A 21,839-nucleotide genomic window follows, 5' to 3' on the forward strand; every position below is an offset into this window, starting at 1 on the left:
TCCAGGACTCCCTCCTGCAGCTCCTCTACCTTTCCTCAGCAGTTTTCAAAGACTTATTTTCCACAAATTAAGGCCTGAAGAGTCCACTGGGATACATTATTCTAACCTCATTGTGTAGCCCAGCTTAGTAACAAGAGTGCCAAGCCCATTCCATTGCTCTCATGGTCATGGGATACCTATTTGTGCCAGGAGTGAGTACCTTCCTAGAGATGGCAAGATACAATGTATGACACACTCAGGTCACTCTTCCTCCCCAGTTAACTGCCTTCACGTTTATTTTAGGTATTGTGTCCAACCCGAATTTGACCAGCTTCACTCTTGGAGGAAACCTGTCAAACATACCCATCCTCCTTCAGTTCAGGCAGCTCGAGCTCATTACAATCTCTAATGCTTTGTGGCTTTTGAGTGACACCACCACATATTCAGAACTGTAAACTCAGGAGTGTCACTGAGGAATTTAGATGAAATTATCAGACTAAATTCAGCCCTAATCTGACAGAATTTGACATAGCTCTTATTCCTGCCTTTGCTTATCATGTTATCTGATGATCCTGGGAAAGAGAAGTCGGCTGTTTACTTAATGAATGCCACAGAACAGGAAGCTGTGCAGTCATTCCAAACGAGCAGCTTCTGCCCCAGTCCAAGTCTGTTAATGTTAAACTGGCTCCATTATGTTTTAATGTGCCCTAAGACAAACACTTAGAAAATCTTGTTTCGAAAACAGGTTAATACTTACTCAGATCACCAGAAGCACATCTTTTAACTGACTTTTTGTTGCATTTTGTAAGACATGTCCATGACAAAGCAGTTGTTTTGCAAACAATAACAGCAGATTTCAAAAACATGGCAGGCCCTCCAAAGATAGTAGTCACACTTTACACAGGCAGGTTCTTCCTTTTCTGTTCCCCTTGTACTGTGTGATTGATACTTTGTAGGCTGGATGAACTACAAGCTACTTGCATTTGCTATTTGGAAAATATATGTTTAACCTACTTCCTGTATCCAACAGGTGAGATTGCCCTTGAAGTTACCACTGTAGCAACAATGTGCATCCAGGCTCATAAAAATACATCTACATCTACTTTAGGGAAAACACTAGTGCCATTTTTTGGCTTATTTCTCACCACCATAGATTTCTGTGGGAGAGACATGCTCTAACTGAAGTGAAAGGCTGACACTAAGTAAACTAAGAATAAGACTACTGTGATAAGCCTGCATAAGCACAGGAAAGTAAAAGATACTGCAGGGTTTTTTTTTATTTGATGAATTAGTTACAAGAAAAATAATTCTGACAGAACAGGAAACCAACCAGACTTAAAATCAGACAGAGTTGAAAGGACACCTAGAAGTTTGGTCCAGCCACAACCACCACCCTCATCCCACACCTCCCCAGGAAGAGTACACAAATTGCCTCTCAGTACATACAGGTGGGATTTGAATACCCCTAAGGATGGAGATCCCATAACTACTCTGGGCAACCTGTTCCAGTCTCTGACCATCTTCAGTTTCCTCTCTTTAAACAGAATTTCTTGTATTTCAGTTAGAGAACAAAAACTTTAAAAAAAACAAGTTCATTTGTTTAGTTTTGGCTATACTGTGAACAAAGTAGATTAAATCTCCTTAAGTTACAGATTACCCACAAAATAGAACTTTCACAAATTTTGGGTTATTTGATTTAGTACTGTGTGGTTTAAAGGATCCTCACCTCGATCTGCTATTCTCTTCATCAACTGGTGTTCTCCCCATTTAATCAGGTATTTAAGAATATCTTGTTCACTTGCCTAGTAGAAAGAGAAAGTCAGTGATCTGCATATGCTTAATGTCTCACACACACACACACACACACACACACACACACACAAAAATCACATACACAGGTCTTTTACAGTGCTAAAGAAACACAACTGTAACAAGGCAAGAAGGATTTGCACTTTATGATCTGCCAACCACTTTCTCCCAATATTTTAAGGTAGTACTCCTGGTATATCACCACCATAATTTCTAGATTCATGCCACTTATTAACTCCCTAGGAAGAGGTAAAGGAGTTTTCTAGAAGAAGGAGGAATTTTATTTACTATGGAAAGTTACAGGTATTAAATCTGAATTACTGAATTTAATTAAAAGGGGCAGTTCTACCTCTGGGTGTTTGGATCTTTTGTTTAACATTACAAATTCAGCATCTGCACAGCCTGGAAAGCTATGAAAATAATCAACCCCACTAAATTATAATCTATGTGAAGAAAAAGATTTTCAGTAATACTACAAATAAAATAACTTTGCTTTGCTCATACCTATATACATGTGCTAACCACTCAACGTTCTTCCAGGAAAAAATCACGTACTGAAAAATTTAAACTTATCTATGTAAATTCTTAACAACTAGGGTAGGAAATTTAGTCAAAATATACACTCTCACAGAAGATCAATGGTACTGTTAACTGTAATTTCTGAAATGTTTGAGGTAAACAAAACTTTTAAAAAAAATCCATTTTAAATAATCTGTAAGATTTTATCCCTTGATAAGGGATAAAGGGTAAGATTGAATGGATACAATTAAAAAAAATCCAGTCATCTTTAAGCTCTAAGAAGCTGGTTGTCATTATAAAGATATCTTCCCTAAAGAGAAATGGCAGCAAAAATCCAGAAGCTTTCTACCTGTCAGTATGATTTTCTCTCCCTAAAAACACACAATTAGTGAAGGAAAGTCAGAAAAAAAATAGTTCTGCAATACTTGTCAGAAAAGGTATTTTTCTGTCTTTCCACAAAAATAAATTAAGTCTTCTGAATGATTACTAGTTTATTAGCTCCCACTGACTCAAATTAGTATGTATGTCGTTATAGCAAAACTACTACCACCACATAATTTTATAAAAAAAACTCTTAAACACGCAAGGCAAATGTTAGGTTCAGAAATGCCTTGTTTAAAATAATTTTCATCCATTTACAAACAATTATTAGACTTCTAAGCTATAGCATGTACCACATTTGGGTTGTGTTACAAGCCAAGAACAAAACAGTTTTCTTAATCACTACTTCAATTTCACTTTTTAGGTATTACAAAAGGAGTGCTCAGTGTGTACAAACTCACTCTGGTGAGCAACTTAAAATGAGCTACTCCCACACATTTCTAGACATGGTATAAAACACCCTGCCCCAAGCAGGACCATCTGTACTCTGCATTGCAGGTTACCTGTAAATAGTCAGACTGAATAGCTGTGAGCAGGTGGTCCTTGCTGAGCTCGTAGAAGACCTCCGAAGTCATGACCTGGGTAAACTCCTCACAGAGGAAATGCAGAGCTTGACGATGCACCCACTTGGAACCATACGGCTGAGAGCTCCACTTCAGAATGGCAATTAAGGTGTCTAGTGAGATGCTCTCAGCAATAATATCTTCACAGCCTAGGAAACAAAGGCAAAAATCAATGATGTTGTTACAGAGGCACTTTGATCCTGAAGGAATAGTACAGATGGCTCAATCTGTCATATATATGCTATGTAATATGACTCCCAGTGAGAGTAAAAACAGAAGTGCCCTACAGATCAAAGTTGAAAACAGGGTTAAATTCTGACTAAAAGTACAGTAATTTTAATAGTGGTTTAGGATTCCAACTACACAGTCATTTACCTTTTAAAGGCATATGAAGCATCATGTCTGCTGGCATGCCTGGATGAACAACTGGGCTAGTTTAGCCCAACTAGAAACTCCTCTGGTTATCTGACTGTTTAACATATTTTAAAGTTGCAAATTTGAATTTGAGTCACTACTGTTTGCAGTAGATCCCCAGAAACCTATAAACTGTAACAAAGGTGGGATTTTCATCTGTATCACTTCGCACATGGATCCTCCTGAGACAGACCATGTGGAGGAGCAGAAATGAGCTGTGACAGTGTTGGTACTCAGCTACTCAGCACAGGATGAGGGCAGCAAAGAACCATTTTCTGACTCACAGTGAAGGCAGGAAGCACTGGCTGGCTGCTCTAGGCCATCACACTGGTATCCTTGGTATCCAGCAGGGCACAGAGGGTGCAAGGACAGGGAAGCAACCACCATGCAGACTCACGGTGAGTCTGCTACTGTTTCTTTGTACCCACTGCTACATTAAGATTTACTCTTTCACAGGGTACATGTCTTCTGAAGAAGAGACATGGGATAGTTAAAATTCCTGAAGGGAGATGAAGCAGATTTGGAAGAAATGAGGGGAGATATACTGTGGGAAGGCTGAAAACAAGGGTACTTGGGGTTACTGAGTTAAGAAAGATGGTACCACAATGTTGATAACTTGGAGTCTCCAAGACCACTTTGTTAATTTCCTTTATACATCTGGTTTAGTATAAAGATAGCCATTTAAAGGAAAAAAAAACCCTATTCTAGAATTATACATTGCAGTCTCAACCCACTACAGCCACAAAATTACAGCTGTGCTTATGCCCATGAGAGGTCTCCAGACAGTTCAGAGCTGCATGCTTACACTGCAAATTTACTTTTTAGACATCATCATTTTTCTCTCAATTTCAAGGATATTTAAAGACTAAACTTCGCTGTTCAGAGGTCTGTATCTCATTACTGAGCTCCTGGATAAGCTGAATAAGACAGTGTTTAGCACAGTACTCTCAACATTTTTTAAGATACAGATGGCTCTCCTGATGCTACATATCTTTGCACTGGTTGCATACAGGTAAGACACAATAGCAACAATTAAAAGAATTAAAAGAAAAAACATCTTACTTTTCTACATAGGCCAGCATACAGAACATACAGCGTTCACTCCATTTCCATTACAAGTAATAATGTGAAGGATATATTATTAAGGAGAAAGCAGTAACAAGGGAACGAAAAGAAGCTACTACTTAGGAGCAAAGTCACTGGAAAGGGAACCTTAAACAGTAAGGTAAAGAAGAAGGTAATAGAAAGAAACAGTTCAAACATGAGTGGTTATAAATTTCCCTGTCCTATTAGATATATATATTTGTACCTAATACCATAAAAATCCCAATGCGATAATTGTAAGAACAATATTCTGCCATTAAAATTTACTAAACTTATTCAGCAATATGTCTGAATGTATACATAGTTTTGGAAACACTCTATATTTAATTTCTAAAGCAATTTATGAGAATAACATCTATCCCCCCAACAGTAATAAATTTTACACCAGTTCATACTTAAACCAAGCTTTGCTCAACAAGCACTTGGATGATTTGTTTTTCACATGCCTGATTCACCTGAGAAAAGGAAGACCATGTACCAATGCAGCCACTGACAGAAGGGCTAGAAAAAGCACACACATTTCTGAACAATGCAGTACATGCAGCACTAGGCTGTGCATCCCCAGATAGACTCTTCTTTTGCTTTTGACAAAGGAGTGAGTGTTAAGTCATGTTTCAACACACCTGCTTTGTGTTGAAACCATTATTGCTTACCATTACTGAAGTAACATGGCACTTCTCGGAGCTACCTATTACTATTAGGTTACATATTATCATTACTACTAGTAGTAAGAACAGATGCCTTATTACAGATATTGGCCTCTAACCAGCATGGCACACATTAACCTAAAGTGAGCAGTGAACAGGCAGCAAAGATGGGCTGGAGGCACTTGGAACATCACCGCAGTCATCACCAGTACAAATGAGAGTAGAGGATGAGAACTGCTCTGAAATGGAAATACACTGTGGGCTGAGGTACAGGTTAGACAAACTGTCCCCTCTAGATGGGGGAATTCCCCAGATTACTAAAGGAATCTTTCTTAAGTCTTAAAAAGGGCTGGCCAAGAATCTGAGAAACAGCATTAAATAAACAAATAACACAACTACTAAACCACCCAAACCCCAACCTATCATCAAAAAAGCTTAAAATACTTCAGCATACATCAAACGTGAGTAAAGGAAGTCTGAAGCTTTCTACTTCAGGATCCATTTTTACTTAAATACTTAAGGCTTCACATTGTATTTAACTTAGTCATGTGAGTCTACCTCATCTTCCTTTTGGGGCTCAAGAAAGGAAAATGTTAAGTTAGCAACAAACCTGGCAGGGTGAATGAAAGCTAATGACTAGCTGCAATTTGTTTAAAAGATGAGTTTTACTCCTATGAATAAGAAACACAGTTGTGTGAAACAATTCTTTAGGGTCATCTGCACATTGCACTAAGCCTTGCCCTGTTAAATCCTAATGCAACTTTTTGCATGCAATTATTCTTTTTGCATGCAAGATGACTTCAGCAGACACTGCATCCCCCTGAACTCTAAAGATCATAGGTAGGGACTGTTCCATTTCAAAGGCAGTATGTAAACCCACTCCTGAAATCAGTCACCAGGAAACTCAAACTGCAAGAGTAGAGTATTACCTCAAAGTGAATGCCATTCCTAGTATTTCATCTGACATTTATTTTTTAAACAATAAGGATGCCTGCCCCTGCAAAGACAGAAAACTGCATTTCCATGAGAAATGCAGTTCCAAAGATCTGAGCAACACTGATTTATAGAAACACTGCCACTGGCTCAGTCTCAGTTCTTCTGTCAAGTCCAATTATTGCACAACTACCAGTGATATGACAACATCAGGTGAAAAGCTCATTAAGGACGACTAGCAAATGAAACAGTCCTTTTCCCGAGTAATTTTAGCAACAGGTCAGAAGTGCAGGATTATTAAGACTATTTCCTCTGAAGTAAGCATGAGGTAACAATTAAAGTGTTTTCTGAACACCTAAATAAACTGGGGCAACCCAATTCTAGCTGTGGAAGGAATCCAACTTCTTTTCTTCTTTGGCTGAAGGTTTTTCTGCTTTAACAATCAGCCACTTGGCAAAAAACGTAGTCATCTAATAGCCACAAGTTCTCCACAGTGGAATAGAGCATTTTTCTCCTATGAATACTATTCTTTTAATATTCAGGTAGCAACAGCCTTCCCAAGATCCATTTGCAGTGTCCCAAAGTGTCCCATAAGCTTCTATGACCATTAGTATCTGTCAGAGATTCAACGCGGACTCTAAAAAAATGAAACATAACTACCTTATTTCAGATAAGTTAGGCTATTCCATGCACTCTTTTTGCTCGATACCAATAGGCCCTGCCTATAAACAAGTTCTTTCTTCCACAATTCTCTCTCAAATACAGTTTCACAGCCCTTCCAGAAAGAAACGGCTTGAGTCCATGTTTAACATTCTAGCTAGTAGCTTGGGATCAAGACAGTTGACAGACCTACTAAAAACAAATTAAGTGCCTTCAACAATCAACAAAAGTGGCATTAAACAAAGTTTTTGCTACAAAATTTTCAGCTTGATTTAATTCATTCTGTGGTGAAGAGTTTCCCCCTAAACTTGTACAAACCAGTGGAGCCAAGGAAGAAAAAGCAGTAAGAATTCATCTGAATACTGAACTGGAATCTAGAAGCTGTTCAATGTTTTTTTAAGTTTGTGACATTAGAAGAGACCATTCTAGCAATCAGGAACCACACTTTTTGAATTTGCTGGCACATAGAGAATGGTTCAGACTCATGGCCTGTAGCTAGTCTGAACTGCAACATGGTTAGAAGATCCAGAGATGCTCATCTCATACATCCAAAAGTGCCCTTGCTGCTCTTCTCACAGGAAGAGAAAGGACAAAAGAAAGACAACATTTGTCCAGATGTCTCACAGACCCAAAGCTGCAAATGTGCCCTGTACTTGCCAAGGACTCCTTAAAGGGCAGCCCATGCTCACAGGCTTGCGAGCAGTCATAGAAACCTAAGCCCCTTGTACAAGGGGTATTAAAATAGACTGTCATCTTCTTACACTCCATAACTCCTGCTCTTCTGTCATGTTGGTGCTTGGGTGGCCACTCACTAAGCTAGTTGACTAATTCCAATCAATCCTGTTTCCAGCAACATCAGATCCCAAACAGCACAAACTCTACAGCCAGGACAGAGAACAGAAACAAGGAAACTACTGCAGGAGGAAGGGCAGCAGTACCAAACAACCTGTGGCAGATTCAAGTGACCTTATACACTTGAGAGATATGGCAACTGGAATTTAGGTTCTCCACAGCAGTACAAAACCAGCACAAGCAAGTCATAAGACTTACACAGTACAAACAGGAACTACACCTTTTTAACTTTTTATCACATAAGCAGCAACTCCAAGAACATCTACTTTCCTCTAACTGTATTGTGAACAAGGGATCTTGTTCAACTTCCACCTTCTGGTTGCAGGCACTTTCCCAGTCTGTTGATATTTATTGCCTCCTGGCAGCACTGGATTCTCTGTCTTCAAAGAATGCCACAAATTCCTAGCTTCTCCAAGTTCTAGTGCTTTTCTTTTCTATCTCCTCCTGAAATGATGTTTCAAACATAGCCTTGAAGCAGATTAAGTTAATTGATAACTGATGCCAAGACTGTAATTTGCAGGTGTGCTATTTCCCACATTTTAGAATGCACATGTTCTGGTTACGTGAAGGTGTAAAACTATAACAACGTTTTGCAGAAAAGAGAACAAGACCTAAATAGCCCTGGAGATAAAGGGCTCAATGGGCCACAGTGGCTAAACACTGCTGAAGTCTATGGCCAAGTTTGGTATGTTTTTTGAGCTATTTTTAATCCCTCTGCTGATTTTTCCAAGCACAAAAATTTAAAACATTCATGTACTCCCATACTTGAAAGTCTGAGTTCAAAGTACATCTATTATGGCATTATTAATGTGTATAGTATTGTGTTTTGCTTTATTCAAATACTGATGACTTCACAGCACTTCTGATTAACTGTTAAAGCAAAAATACAATATGGTCTGAAGGTTAGCTCAGGCAGCATTTTGTGTTATGCTAACCACTCTTCCTCAGTGAAAACTCTTGTGTTGAATCCAATACAACACAATATTCAGCTCTTCGAAACAATAAATTAGGGAGCAGATGAGTTTCTCTAGGTACGCTGGTGATAAAATGAAGATGAGGAAAAATGTGAGCCCTCTTCAGCAGGGAACAGAGGACCTGGTTACCTGGAATATGGAGAAAGCAGAGGTACTCAACAACTTTTTTACCTCAGTCTTCACTGGCAAGTGCTCCAACCACACCACCCAGGTCACAGAAGGCAAAAGCAGGGACTGGGAGAACAAAGAACTGCCCACTGCAGGAGATGAGGTTCAAGACCATCTAAGGAACCTGAGGATGCACATGTTCATGGGATGAAATGCATCTGCAGATCCTGAGGAAACTGGTGGATGAGGTGGTTAAGATACTATCTGTCATAACTGAGAAGTTACTGCGGTCTAGTGAAATTCCCACTGACTTGAAAAGGGGAAACATTCCAAGGTCCTGCATGTGGGTTGGGGCAGTCCCAAGCACAAATACCAGCTGGGTAGAGAATGGATTGAGAGCAGCCACGAGGAAAAGCATTTGGGGGTACTGGTGGATGAGAAGCTTTACATAATCTGGTCATGTGCGTTCAGAGCCCAGAAAGCCAACTGTGCCCTGAGCTGCATCAAAAGGAGCGTGGCCAGCAGGGCAAGGATTCTTCCCCCTACTCTATTCTTGAGACCAACCTGGAAGGCTGTGTCCAGCTCTGGTGTTCTCCAGCATGAGGAGGACATGAACCTGTTGGAGCAGGTCCAGAGGAGGGCCATGAAGATGATCAGAGGGCTGAAGTATCTCTCCTGTGAAGACTATGATGGCTGAGACAGTTGGGGTTGCTGAGGTGGTGAACAGAAGGCTCTGGGGAGACCTTAGAGCACCTTCCAGTACCTAAAGGGGCTCAAGAAAGCTGGGGAGAGAATATTTACAAGGGCATGTAGGGATAAGGACAATGGGGAATGGCTTTAAACAGAGAGGGAAGGTTTAGATTAGGTATTAGGAAGAAATGTTTTACTTTGAGGGTAGGGATGCTCACAGAAGCTGTGGATGCCTCATCCCTGGCAATGTTCAAGGTCAGGCTGGATGGGGCTTTGAGCAACCTGGTCTAGTGGATGGTGTCTCTGCCCATGGTAGGGGGGCTGGAACAAGATGACCTTTAAGGTCCCTTCCAATCCAAACTATTCTTTGATTCTATAATTTATATTAATATATACTTAATCATGCCCAATTTATTTCAAAGTTATAAGTGCCAGACTAGTTCCTTTGAGCATTCCTACTGCACTGATATAACTGACACACTTGCACTAATCTCCCCACAATATATTTATGTGTATTTAATACTGCTACCATGGGATTCCTGGCATTTCAGTACTTCAGTCCTCCCGAGATCAAGAGTACTTTTGATGTCAGGCAATATCTGCCTCTAGATCAAAGGCTGCACTACTGAATATGGCTTTAAAATAAAGTTTCTAAGTTCTTATACTTGTCAAGAGTAAACTCCACACCTAAAAATAAAAGCAAAGCAAAAAGTCTGAAATAGTTATTTTTTGTCAATTTTTATTTAGAAAACTTTTTAGAATCAGCAGGTAGAAAAGATTCCCAGCAAAACTATTTCATAAGGCCCCAGCATCCAAATGCCTGTAACAGAAAAACATACTGTACCACCACCTCAGTGAGACTATTTATGACAGTGGGGAACAGGGCCAAGAAGCAGTAGAGGATTCACGTATTTAATACAGTTATCTAATAAAATTAAGATACTGAAGTCAAATGTCCCTGCAAAAGCAGTGGATATGGCAGTGCAGTAAGACTGGAAGTGGGGATTATTTTAACAACATGTGATGAACAGAACAGGGAACTGATCTGGTTTTAATAATTTTGCTACAGAAGAGGACCAGTCAATGTGTTAAAATGATTGCACCAGAACAGCTGACAGAGAGCAGCGAGGTAGCGTGAAGTCACAAAAGCTGCAGCAGAGTGCAGAAACAGGCAGGCAGAGCACAGTAAGGGATGTGCTCGGACCTCCTGGAGAGGGCTCTAATCCTCACTGCCTCTGTGAAAGAAGTGAAGAGCTTCACTTTTTGACAGTTAACAAACACCCAGCACCCCTAACAGCAGTCTCAGTCCCATTACGAATAAATAGGTTTCAGTATGATCAGCTCTATTGACAAGATATGCTTGCTGATTAGTTCACTTACTCAAATTAGTTCAAAGAACCATTTCAGTTTCTCCTGGAAAATAAGTGACAAACCTCAGTTGAAAGAAATTAAGATGAAGACAGAGCAAATTCTAAATAAAGCTGCCCTGCTTTACTTGGACAGTAGAGTCATACTATATGCCCATACCATATGACTCCATCATAGGGAAACTATCTATTAAATTACAATAGTCAGAAAAGAGTATTACTGTGTTAGCAATGGGAAAATTTCCATGGAAATAGTCAAAGCTGAATCATCTGCTGAAACTGAAGAAAAATTACAACATCTGGATACTTAGAAAGGTCCCTGAAGATAAATCAAACTAAAATCTGTTGAAAATAAAAACAGTTTATCAGAAGCCTTAAAATACATCAACTTCACTTGACACTCAGTTACAAACACCCAGGCAAAACTGCGTAAAATGAGCAAAACAAATTGGAGAGAGTATCCAGACTTTAACATAAATGAGCCCAAAATATTTTCTAGGAAACCAGGGAGACAAGCCTTAGCAAGTTTGCAATTGGCTAGCATGAGTGAACTGAAACAAAAAACTTGAGCCAGGGGGTGTGGAAATCTAGAGAAGAAACTTAAGACAGAGCTACTGCGACAGCCAGCTGAGGGGATCAGTCAGCACTTGGGCAAGACTGGACACCTGCTGCACCACAGAATGGAAAAACACAGTCAGAGGTCCAGGCTGAGAGACTTCACGAGAACTGCCTGCTCAGTGGTCTCCAACACCAACGCAATGCTGTCTCTTGCAGCATCCCTCTGCTCAATATCTAGAAGTCAGATGTTTGAGTGACAGCTTCCAGCACAGAAGTCTGCTAGCTATGAAATCAGGGAAAGGGAGGGACATTACTGAAATGAAGACCTCATGTTAAGTACTATAATTAGTGAGGACAAGGTGTTACAATCAAGTGCAGAAACAAGAATGGTGGTCACTACTAAAGCACATACTTCATTAAGTGATCTCATTCAAGTGCAGGCATATAGTTTTTCCTGATCAAATAACCTTCCTTTAATTTTGATTATAAGATTATACCAGAACAATTCTTCAATGTCTGCACAGGACCAATGACCTAAATATGAACTCTGCAAATTAAGTATGAAACTATTAGATTCTGACTTCACTGGCATATAGAGATCTTCTACAGAGTGCTTGCTACTTTCTCCTGTAGCTAGGGAATGCAGCACAAATTTTGTAAAACCCTAATTAGTTCAAATTAATGTCTAGAATTTCAGGGTCTGAAGGGTTGCAAAATTTACATTTGCTAGTATTTGATAATATAATAGATTTCAACATTTGCTTAATTTTACTGCATTTCTCCCCTACGTATAACAACTTCCCCATCCCTCAATCTCACTACTTCTGTGGTCAGAAAGAGGCTTACCAGGGAAAGAAGAAAACCTTTGTAGGTCACTACGTCCCTCTGCCTCCTCCCAATGACCACCTCCAAAATCCTACAGCTCTGGTTCATCCAGAGGGCCCCCAAGACTGAGTCTGCTCTCCTGCAGTCGCCGGTTCCAGCCACCCAAGCATGCTGTCAAGGTGCTGCAAGCCCAGAGCAGCTCCTCCTGTTGCCCTTCTTTTCACTCTCCTAGAAGTAGTGCTGCAGGAAAACCTCCAGGGAAAAGTTAAGATCTTGTTACGACTGACTCATACAATATACATTCCAGAGCAGCACCGTTCTGTAGTGCATTGCTGAAAAGAGTGCCAGTTTAGGAGACGTTGATCCAAGCATGCTCAACTTAAAGTGAGCAGAAATAATGAAATTCAGCATCAAATGAAACATCACCTCTGTTTTTTCAGCATTTACTAACACACATGCACAAAAAAAAAAAAAAGCCATTTTTCTATCTATAAGTTTACCTAAGTTTCTCTTCAAAGTTCTCTGCCATTGCTTATCTGCTTTGATATAACTGACACTGCTTCATCAGAGCACCTCCAGATCACAGTTTAGGTTTCCAATCTGAGGGAAAGAATTGCACCCTATCCAGTTATGAAAATGCATAATTATTCAGTGTCTTACTGAGGGTTTAGTTCACAGTTAAATTCCCTCATTACAATTGCCTGAGCATGTTAAATCCTTTTAGTACTTGCGTATGTGCATGCACCAAAACTGAGAACCTGTATACTCCTATCACCTTTTTAATTTCAATCCATTTTCATTTCTTGCTTTCAGCTGGCCTACTGAGTTGTTCTCAAGTACTATTAACTTGTGAATACTGCATAGAAATGAACTTAGTACTGTAGTTCAACTACCATGACACTTCTCGCCCCTTCTGCATTCCATTCAACATTAAGCTTCTAGGTGTACTCAGAGGGAAACAACAACAAAAATAAGAAAGATGCAGACAGACCAGAAAGGGTCCAAAGGAGTGCCACAAATATGATCCCAGTGCTGGAGAACCCAGTCTGTGAGGAAGAACCAAAGAAGTTAAGTCTTTTCTCCCTGGAGAAGAGAAGGTTCAAGGGGAGCCAACCCTCATCACAGTATTCCAGTACCTTTAGGTACTGTAGGGCAGCTATAAGGAGAACACAGGTTGTCTCTTCAAAAAGAGCCACATGAAGGGAACAAGAGGCAACAGGTCCAAGTTGCACTGGGAGACATTTCAATACAAGATGTTTTTGCCATGAGAACAATCATTCACTGGAACAACCTCCCCAGGGACACAGCATAGTCCCCATCACTGGAGGTTTTCAAGATGTGATTGGACAGAATGCTACATTATCTCACCTAGGCTCCCTTTCCCACATAGCTTGGACCAGATGATCTTTTGAGGTCCCTTCAAACCTAGACTGCTCTAGGATTCAACGATTCTGAGCCTAAGAACAGCTCAATCACATCCTGTAGCAGGTTACCTCAGAAAAGAAGTCTCATTTGATTTCTACCAGTTTTATTGCAGTATGGTTATTTCAACTTTCAGCATAATCTGAAAATTAGTTTCTAATGCCAAGCTCCACATAAGCTACAGCAGTTTTATTAGTTTCCCATATCTTTACCACTCTCAGTTTCATGTAACTATTAGGAGAACCCATTACAAATATAATCTCTTTTTGCAGTGCTTATACCTGCTCTTTCATGTCCACTCCTTAAGAAGTTTCCTATTTTACTGAAATCTCCTGAACAGTTTATAAGGTTTCAATCTTGTCAAATTCAATTTGACAGCTAAAAGTTACAGAGGTACAGATCTACTGTAAAAAGTCACTTTTGTTAAAAAAAATAACCAAGCTTAAACAAATCACGTTGCTGATGTATCAGTGTGTTCCATTCTCCCCTCTCAGCTCAAAAGTAAAATTCTCATTCCCCACCAGCAGGGCCCGAAACAATTCCCATAGCCCATTATGTATAATATGGCCACTAAATAGTTCAAACACCAACTGACCAAATTGAAGGTAAAGCTCCTGCAACCACAAGAGGTGCCATTACTTCACCAACTGGTGCTCTGACACTTCAGAGATTGCAATAACCCTGGTCAGCCTTTATGTGTAGGAAGTTGCATGTGATAAAGATTGTAGTGATCATCAAGAATAACTGAAGTACTAAAACTTTCTAAACTTTTTGTCTGAAAATGCTGACTGCCCTGCCTTCAGTTCTGTACACAGAGAAGCAGATATTAAAGACCTAAAATTAGTGCAATTAAGCTGTTTAAATTTACCCCAACAGCAAGACTGAAAGGTTGTTGCGCCCCCTTTGACATAAGCTACAGAAATAATCATTCAAGTTTACAGCCTTTTTAACACATTGAGACACTTCCTAACAAGTCCAAATATTTACTCCTCTCATATCCTCTCCCTATAGTTTACACCCAATAGATGGATTACAGAATTAGATCAGGATCAGAAATACCAAGACCAGTTATACATATCTGATATAGATAGCATGCTTCAGCAACGCACCATATAACTAAAAGCTCTTACATGGCATTTCTTCTGTCCCTAGAAAACAGATGCATTACTGACAACTTACAGATAGAAAACACATTCCTTTTCTAAAGGAACTGTCAGTCACTGATAGCTGACAATAAACATACTTACACTGCAAAATAGCTAAAATTGCTCTAGTAAGGTCATATGTTCTACAGCAAGGACAGTATTACATACCTTGTGCAAGCATGTTAAACTCCAAGAACAGTGCTATGTGATAAAGCTCCATAGCTTCTTCAGCCCTAGTCATGTTCAGTTTTCCTGCTACAAGAGCCTGAACTTCGCTTAAACTGCCCACTGAAGGACTCGAGTGCAAAACTGAAAGGTCCACCACATCTGTATACATACAGTTCAAAATGACCTTAGCATATTTTTTTGGTATGATAGATTCATCCAATATAATTCTAGTTGGAGTTCGTAGAGTTCGGTCTGTGATTTCTTCGCCAGTTCGTATCCTCCTCTGCAGCAAGTGACGAAAAAACGGAGATCGTGATGAAATAATAGCTTTATGAGCTCTGAGCTCTTCATCTAGACAGTTCTGACTTCCACCAAAAGTTTCAACTAAGTCAGAATTGGATGAAAAGCTAAGAACCACATCGTAGTAGCACATATAATCAAACAGTGCGCGCATGTCAACATCTAAGGAATTCGGTGTTCCAAATTCTTCACTAAGCTGAACAAGAATATCAACATTTTGGAATCTTGAATCCTCCATTCCAAACTCTCCCGTATAAAGGTAGTGTAACAAAGCAGAAAACATAGGCATATCTATGCCAGCTGTGTTAATATCCATTATTATTTCTGCCCCATACTCCGGTGAGGAAGAAAGCAGCGTTTTAAAAAATGGACACCTTGCCGCCAATATCGCACGATGCACAGGAAAACAGGTTTCTTGAAATATTAAGTCTACATCAGTACAATATTTGTACTGATAAAGTTCAGCCATGTCTTTTTGTAGCGTCCTGGCTTCTGGTCTTGCCAAATTAGCTTGTAGATAAAGTTCCTTTAAGGCTGATGTTCCTTCGTATTCTTCTACTAATGCATTAACATCTCTGACATCCCAGCCCGAGAGGAGCTCGCGCATCTGCTTGGCGTGATCAGCAGACCGGCTCGATTTCCGACGCTTAATGAATTTCTTTTTGAGGGTGGCAAGGCCAGAGGTTTTCTTTTTCTTGTCTTGAGGCTTCTCATGGCCATGGTCAAGGCTATATAGCTTCGATTCACAGCCATAACCTTGATGAGAGTAGGATGATGTCCCTGAAAGTAAAAAAGGAAAATGGAACACATTCATTCTTTAAATTTAAAAGGAAGGTCCATAACACCTAAATACCCAGTGTCTCTGAAAGTTACACAGTTCTTCCTCCTCTGCACATCAGCTAATTTGACAAGTTGAAAACCTGACTGAAGCATTTTCTGGTCATTAAGAACAAAACCGCTTTTTTTCCCCCATCTACAAAGTTTATAGTTTGCTGGGTTTTGGGGTCGGATGTGGTTTTTTTGTTTGGTTAGGTCATACTGTGGTCATAACATTAAAAGTGTCTTGTATTACCTTTTTAAACACTAGTATGATCTCAGTGAAATAGTAGCAAGGCCCTAGCAAAGTGTTTTTCAAATTCTGTTCTAGCATTAAGTGTCATTTCAACAAAAGCATACCTGGCATCAGACAGTTATAGTCATAAGAAAAAAAAAAAAAGAACACAGTACCAAAACATTCAGGGAAACTGAGGAAAATTAATTACTTTCAGTGCAAATTTAACAAGAAAGTAAAAATCCTGTCATATGATAATCAAGTAATACTGAAGTCAAACACATAAAATGGGCTCCTTTCCACAGAACTACAGGTGCTAATTTGTGCATAGACACCATCAAAAAGAATATGGAGAAGGGAAGTTTTATTGTATTAAGATTTCCTATAATTATTTTTCTCCTCAAAAATCATTTATAGGGAAGTTATGTTATGAACCAAACATATAATGAAACAAAAACCAAAAATGGATTCCCCTCAAGATAATGTGTTACATACCTGACCTGTTCTGCTAAAGGAGCCTTTGTTGACTGTCAGTTTGAGCCTAGCTGCATATACACTAACACTGATAGCAATTTAGTAAGAAAAAAAAAAAGAGTCAGAATCTGCAGTTCAGCAAGTAATGGAAAACCAAAGTAACGTTTTAGTAAAAAAAGTAGTTAAAAAACATAGTTTCAATGTGAGAGTCATACTTCTTTTTAAGGGTTATTTTCTAATTTAAGTTTATTTACAGGAACTTTACATTTTAAGCTAGATGGTGAAGAGCCTCAGATATGACAACAAAAGAAGAAAGTACACAAACCAAACTCCTACTTTTGGACCAAAGAAGAAACAAGAAGAAAATATTTGCAAATGGTACATAGCTCAATAACAGGTTCATCTGAAATAGTATTTGTCCATTTTCTGTCAGGAATAGTTAACATGTTTCCATTAGTACATTTGTGTAGCTTCTCTACTTGTTGCCTTTTTTTATCATTTTTAAGCTCAAAGCACATCCAGAGTGTTTGGGGCCTTTTACAACTTGTTCTATCATGGCACTCTCCCAGTTCCACTTATTTCAGATAGATTTGCTGTGATAATGTTTTGCAATGCTATTTTGACAGTGATGTTGTGGGCCAGCCTGTCAAAACACAGTGCTTTTAGTTACCACATTATTTCAAATAACTATTTCCTGAACTTTGAAAGACACAGGAATAATTTAAAGTTGTATTTGAGAGCATGACAACTGTAGCAATCTTAAGATTTCTGTAAATTGTGTTATTGTTTAAGCCTCAATAACTGTAAGAAAACTCACACAGTGGCTTTTATGCTGAGCTAATTAAAACTCCCACAAACCATGCAACACAGTGGTTTTATGATTCATCTATTAGTGAAAACTCTGGGAAGGAACTTTGCTTTATTTGAGGAAAGACATCTAAGCTACATTAAAATTTGCTTAATCATGCAACATGTTATTAATCATATTGAAATTTCAAGATATGAAAAAATATCCATTTAAATGAAAAGAACAGCAGTAACTCAAGACAACTTCAACAAGGAGATTGTGCTGCAAAATCCACCATAAAAATTCCTTCCACATCCTATACTAAATATGAAAATGAAAAAGTAGAGATTCAGCCTCCTGCTGATAGAGACTAAGTCTAGAATTTCTACTTCATTTAAAGAGTTTCGATTACATATCACAATAAAAGTTTAACTACAGTTTGGTCACTCTATAATGACAGATTCTGCTGCAAAAAACCATGGCAGCTCATTTCTATTATTTTGCATTCTAACAGCAAATTTGAGTAGGCAGAACATTCTCTTACATTCTACTAAAGAAAAACTAGGACACCACAAGTTTCAATTTCTTTCTTCCCTGAAGGCTGCTCTGAGGTATTACTTGCACATGAATCACCACGAAATACTAAAACGCCATTCAAACCTCTGTGAACTCTGAGCTACTTACAAGACTTGGCTCTGGAAGTACTGCAAACAGTGCTATTAACCCTTACAATACATAAAACACTGCTACAATAGCACCACCACGCAACTGCTTTGTCAGAGGTAGAAATAGATGCACCAGCATGGCCTCTCTGGGTTCACAACAGCTCGTGGCTCCATATCTCTCAAAGAAAGAGTCCGGAAGAGAACCTTTCTGACCTGCCTATATTCCTTCATAAGGCAGCAGCATTAGAAGTAGGAAAAAAAATTATTCCCCACTTCTACACTAAAAGGCACCAATCTATTAAATATTGTTCAAAAGTAATAGTTACTTCATGCCCTTAGACCATGCCTAGCTTTGGACAGATAAATATTTACAGAAACAGAAGACTACGCAGAGAAACTACATGGGCACTTGACAATGAAAAATGAGATCTTTTTAGTCCTTTGCATGCCCACACATTTGAAAATCTAATTACAGAGCTCTATTTAAAAACAAACATCTTGAACAGATGTACTACCCTAGAAAATGGTGTGAAATCTTCCTCCTTAATGCTGTAGACAAAACAGCAATGGGATGACTAGCTAAGCTTTCACTAGAACAAAAGTATTTCTTTACAGTAAGTGTACTACACCATTTTTACTGATTTATCTGCTCTTCATAAACTGTAAGCAAGTTCAGCATGAAGTCAACTAACAATAAGAGCTCATACTATGAAACTACTGTGCTTTGCCAGATCAGTTCTTAGCTTTTAGTGTTCATCCTACACTTACAACGTAACATGGTGCAGTGCTTTAACGGTAAAGCAGCATGTCTAAAACAAACCCACAGGCCTAAATCCAGTTTCCAGGAATAAGAAAACTAAATTATACAGCTATTATAACTCTATTCCCCAGTTCTACTTCAGCAGTAAACAGATCTAATGCCTTCCACATAAGAAACCCCCCAAAATGTAAAAAAACCACCAAAACACAAAATCCCCAAACCTATAGAAGCTGATATAACATTAAGACAAGTGATGGAAACCTCAGCTATCAATTTTAGGATACATCTCTTTTTTACAGAGAAAGCTATACAAACCTATCACCCAAACAAAAATCAAAATGAGGAGGAGTCAAACGTCACAAAGCAGGAAGCAGAGATGTACACATGTGATGGAAATAGCACACTCGTGGAACCCCATAATATCAAAAGATTTCAGCAAAAATTGTACCCAGACCACTTATCTGCCTTGCCTAAGATGAGACAAGTATATGCTTTTAGGCCTTCCTCAAAAAGAGGCTCAACCACAATTTTCCATAGGCAATGGAGGTCAGTAATTTATTGTGACATGTTTCTATTTTGAGTTTAATAACGAAGAGTATCAACTAAACCTTCCACATACAATGTAGAAAGTTTCTGGGGAATTAATGAAGCCTTTGGAAATCTCTCCTCTTCAAATCTGTTTAAAAGGTGTTTCAGCATGCAGATCTGCCTGTTTCCAGGCCTGTAAGGGCTTCTCCTCACTCAGTATAGTGGCAGATTAAAAAACATCAAGACATATAATAAAAACATTTTAGCTCTGATTTTTAGCAAGTTACATGTAAACTGGGACAAACCTTCTATTATTGTTAGCTACAATTCGCTGAAAATCCATAAACCCTTAAGGGGAACTTTACAGCACAGATAGACATGATGTTAGTACTAAGTTCTTCTCTGACATGCTATGACTGCACACATGGACGTTTTTGCCCAGAGCATGGGTCCTTAAATGTAACAGTTTGTGGCCTGTTCTCTACAAAGATCTGAGTAAGGAGTGCCACAAAAGCTGAGACAAAAGAGAAAATTTACAAACCAAATCTGTTTTTCCTCTGCTAAAGATATCACTGTGCTTTCAATGGTGATTAAAAAAGTAGTAACACTGAATATCAATAACTACTTATTCAGTGTTGCAAGCTGAGGTATAAAGGAGAAAGGCATTTATAAACTATTGATGTTATTTACTGCTAAGATCCTTCTTCAGGCTGTCAGGGTTGGTTTTTTTAAAAGGAATATTTATCTTCTCAGAAACTGCCTTCTTTTAGATTCATAACGTAACTATTTATTATTTATAGTGTGACAGTACTTAGATCTCCACTGAGGTCTTTCTGTACTAGACTGAAAAACACATAAAGGTAATGCCTGCCCCAGTTATGACTGGAATAAAGAAATGATTTCTTAAGGGCCTTTCAACTCATGTTTCTGGCTAAGCAAGGTTCTTGCTTGTAAATAATACTGTTAGGACAGTAAGTACCTCCATTCCCCATTTAAAGGCACAGGAAAAGGAGGAAAAGCTGTCTTCAAGACTGTTTGTTACTTTAACAGGTTTATTATCAGAGACATCCCTTCTAGCAATAAGGAACTAATTCACTTGGACACAATGCCAATACTACAATGAATACTGATGATCAAGAGTTTTATATGCTCTAACACAGTTTCACAGAAAATCTGAGGAAGAAGAATAGAAAATGGTAACAGAAAGCAACTGCTCAAACCAGGAAAACTAGCATGCAAGGTTTAATTATAAAAACCTCTTTATTTTATTTAAGTAACCTGGCAACTGTTTACCAGCAAATGGCAGATCAACCCATTGCATACATAGGCCAAACAGATGGACAGGACCAAACTTCATGCACGATTGAGCTTCAATGGATTCAAACTGGTGACCTAGAAAATAAAAGCTCTACACAACATTTCTGCAAGCAAATCAAATCCAGTGCATACACAATCCAGCAAGTCATTTATGTAAGTGACAAGATAACCGAAAAGAGTTACCTATGAATGTCTGTTGTGCCTGTGAATTTCCCCCTACCCTTGGGGAACACGAGTGAGGGTAGTTAGATGCATTAGCACCCATTTTCTTCAGTCACTCAGGCATTCCGCCTGCTGGCTCTTCAGTGTATAATCCCATAATCCTTTATAAATCTTCAATCCCAGGTCCAGCATTCTGTTCCTCCATTTCTGAAGAACAAAAACACCAATTAGGTACCTTGCTATTTGTTCGTCAGTAGGCATTATGCAATTTAGATAAAATTAATTAAGCTTCCAACACACAGTACTTTCATAAAATAAAACCTTTAACACTTCCAAGATCGCCTTTTATTTAAAGGATTTTAAACCAATATCAAAAATACTTTTTTCCCCCCACAATGACTTGCAATTTTCCAAACCATTCACCAATCAGTATGATAAATTTGTAACACAGAACAGGATGGCTATCAACCTTTCAACTAAGAAACCTTCAAGCAGAAGTTGGTCTAGACTAGATATGCTCCTTTGACTATACCAAGAAAGACTTTTCATACATGTTTATATATACTCCCACAATGTTAAAAAATCCCAGATTGAATTACACCGATTGAGAAAGCAAAATAAGCCAATCCCATTGGAGGTTACACCATTATCACTGTTTTCAGCTGCATTTTTATTTC

The 21,839-nt window shown here is 38.8% G+C and overlaps 1 protein-coding gene across 3 annotated transcripts in view; it reads right to left on the minus strand.

Moving 5' to 3' along the window:
- BTBD7 (BTB domain containing 7) overlaps positions 1–21,404 on the minus strand; it is a 36,410-nt gene extending 15,006 nt beyond the window's left edge. For all 3 annotated transcript variants that reach the window (XM_008933584.3, XM_018082735.2, XM_018082736.2), the window contains exons 1-4: positions 21,184–21,404; positions 15,119–16,198; positions 3,192–3,400; positions 1,706–1,781 (exon numbers count right to left, since the gene is read on the minus strand). In XM_008933584.3, coding sequence (XP_008931832.1) covers positions 1,706–1,781; positions 3,192–3,400; positions 15,119–16,198; positions 21,184–21,265 — 1,447 coding nt within the window. In that variant the 5' untranslated portion in view covers positions 21,266–21,404. The remainder of the gene's footprint in view (positions 1–1,705; positions 1,782–3,191; positions 3,401–15,118; positions 16,199–21,183) is intronic.
- Between the last annotated feature and the right edge of the window lie 435 nt (positions 21,405–21,839).

This window comes from Manacus vitellinus, unplaced genomic scaffold, assembly GCF_001715985.3.
Source record: "Manacus vitellinus isolate BGI_N305 unplaced genomic scaffold, ASM171598v3 scaffold_6_pilon, whole genome shotgun sequence".
Lineage (NCBI taxonomy): Eukaryota > Metazoa > Chordata > Aves > Passeriformes > Pipridae > Manacus > Manacus vitellinus.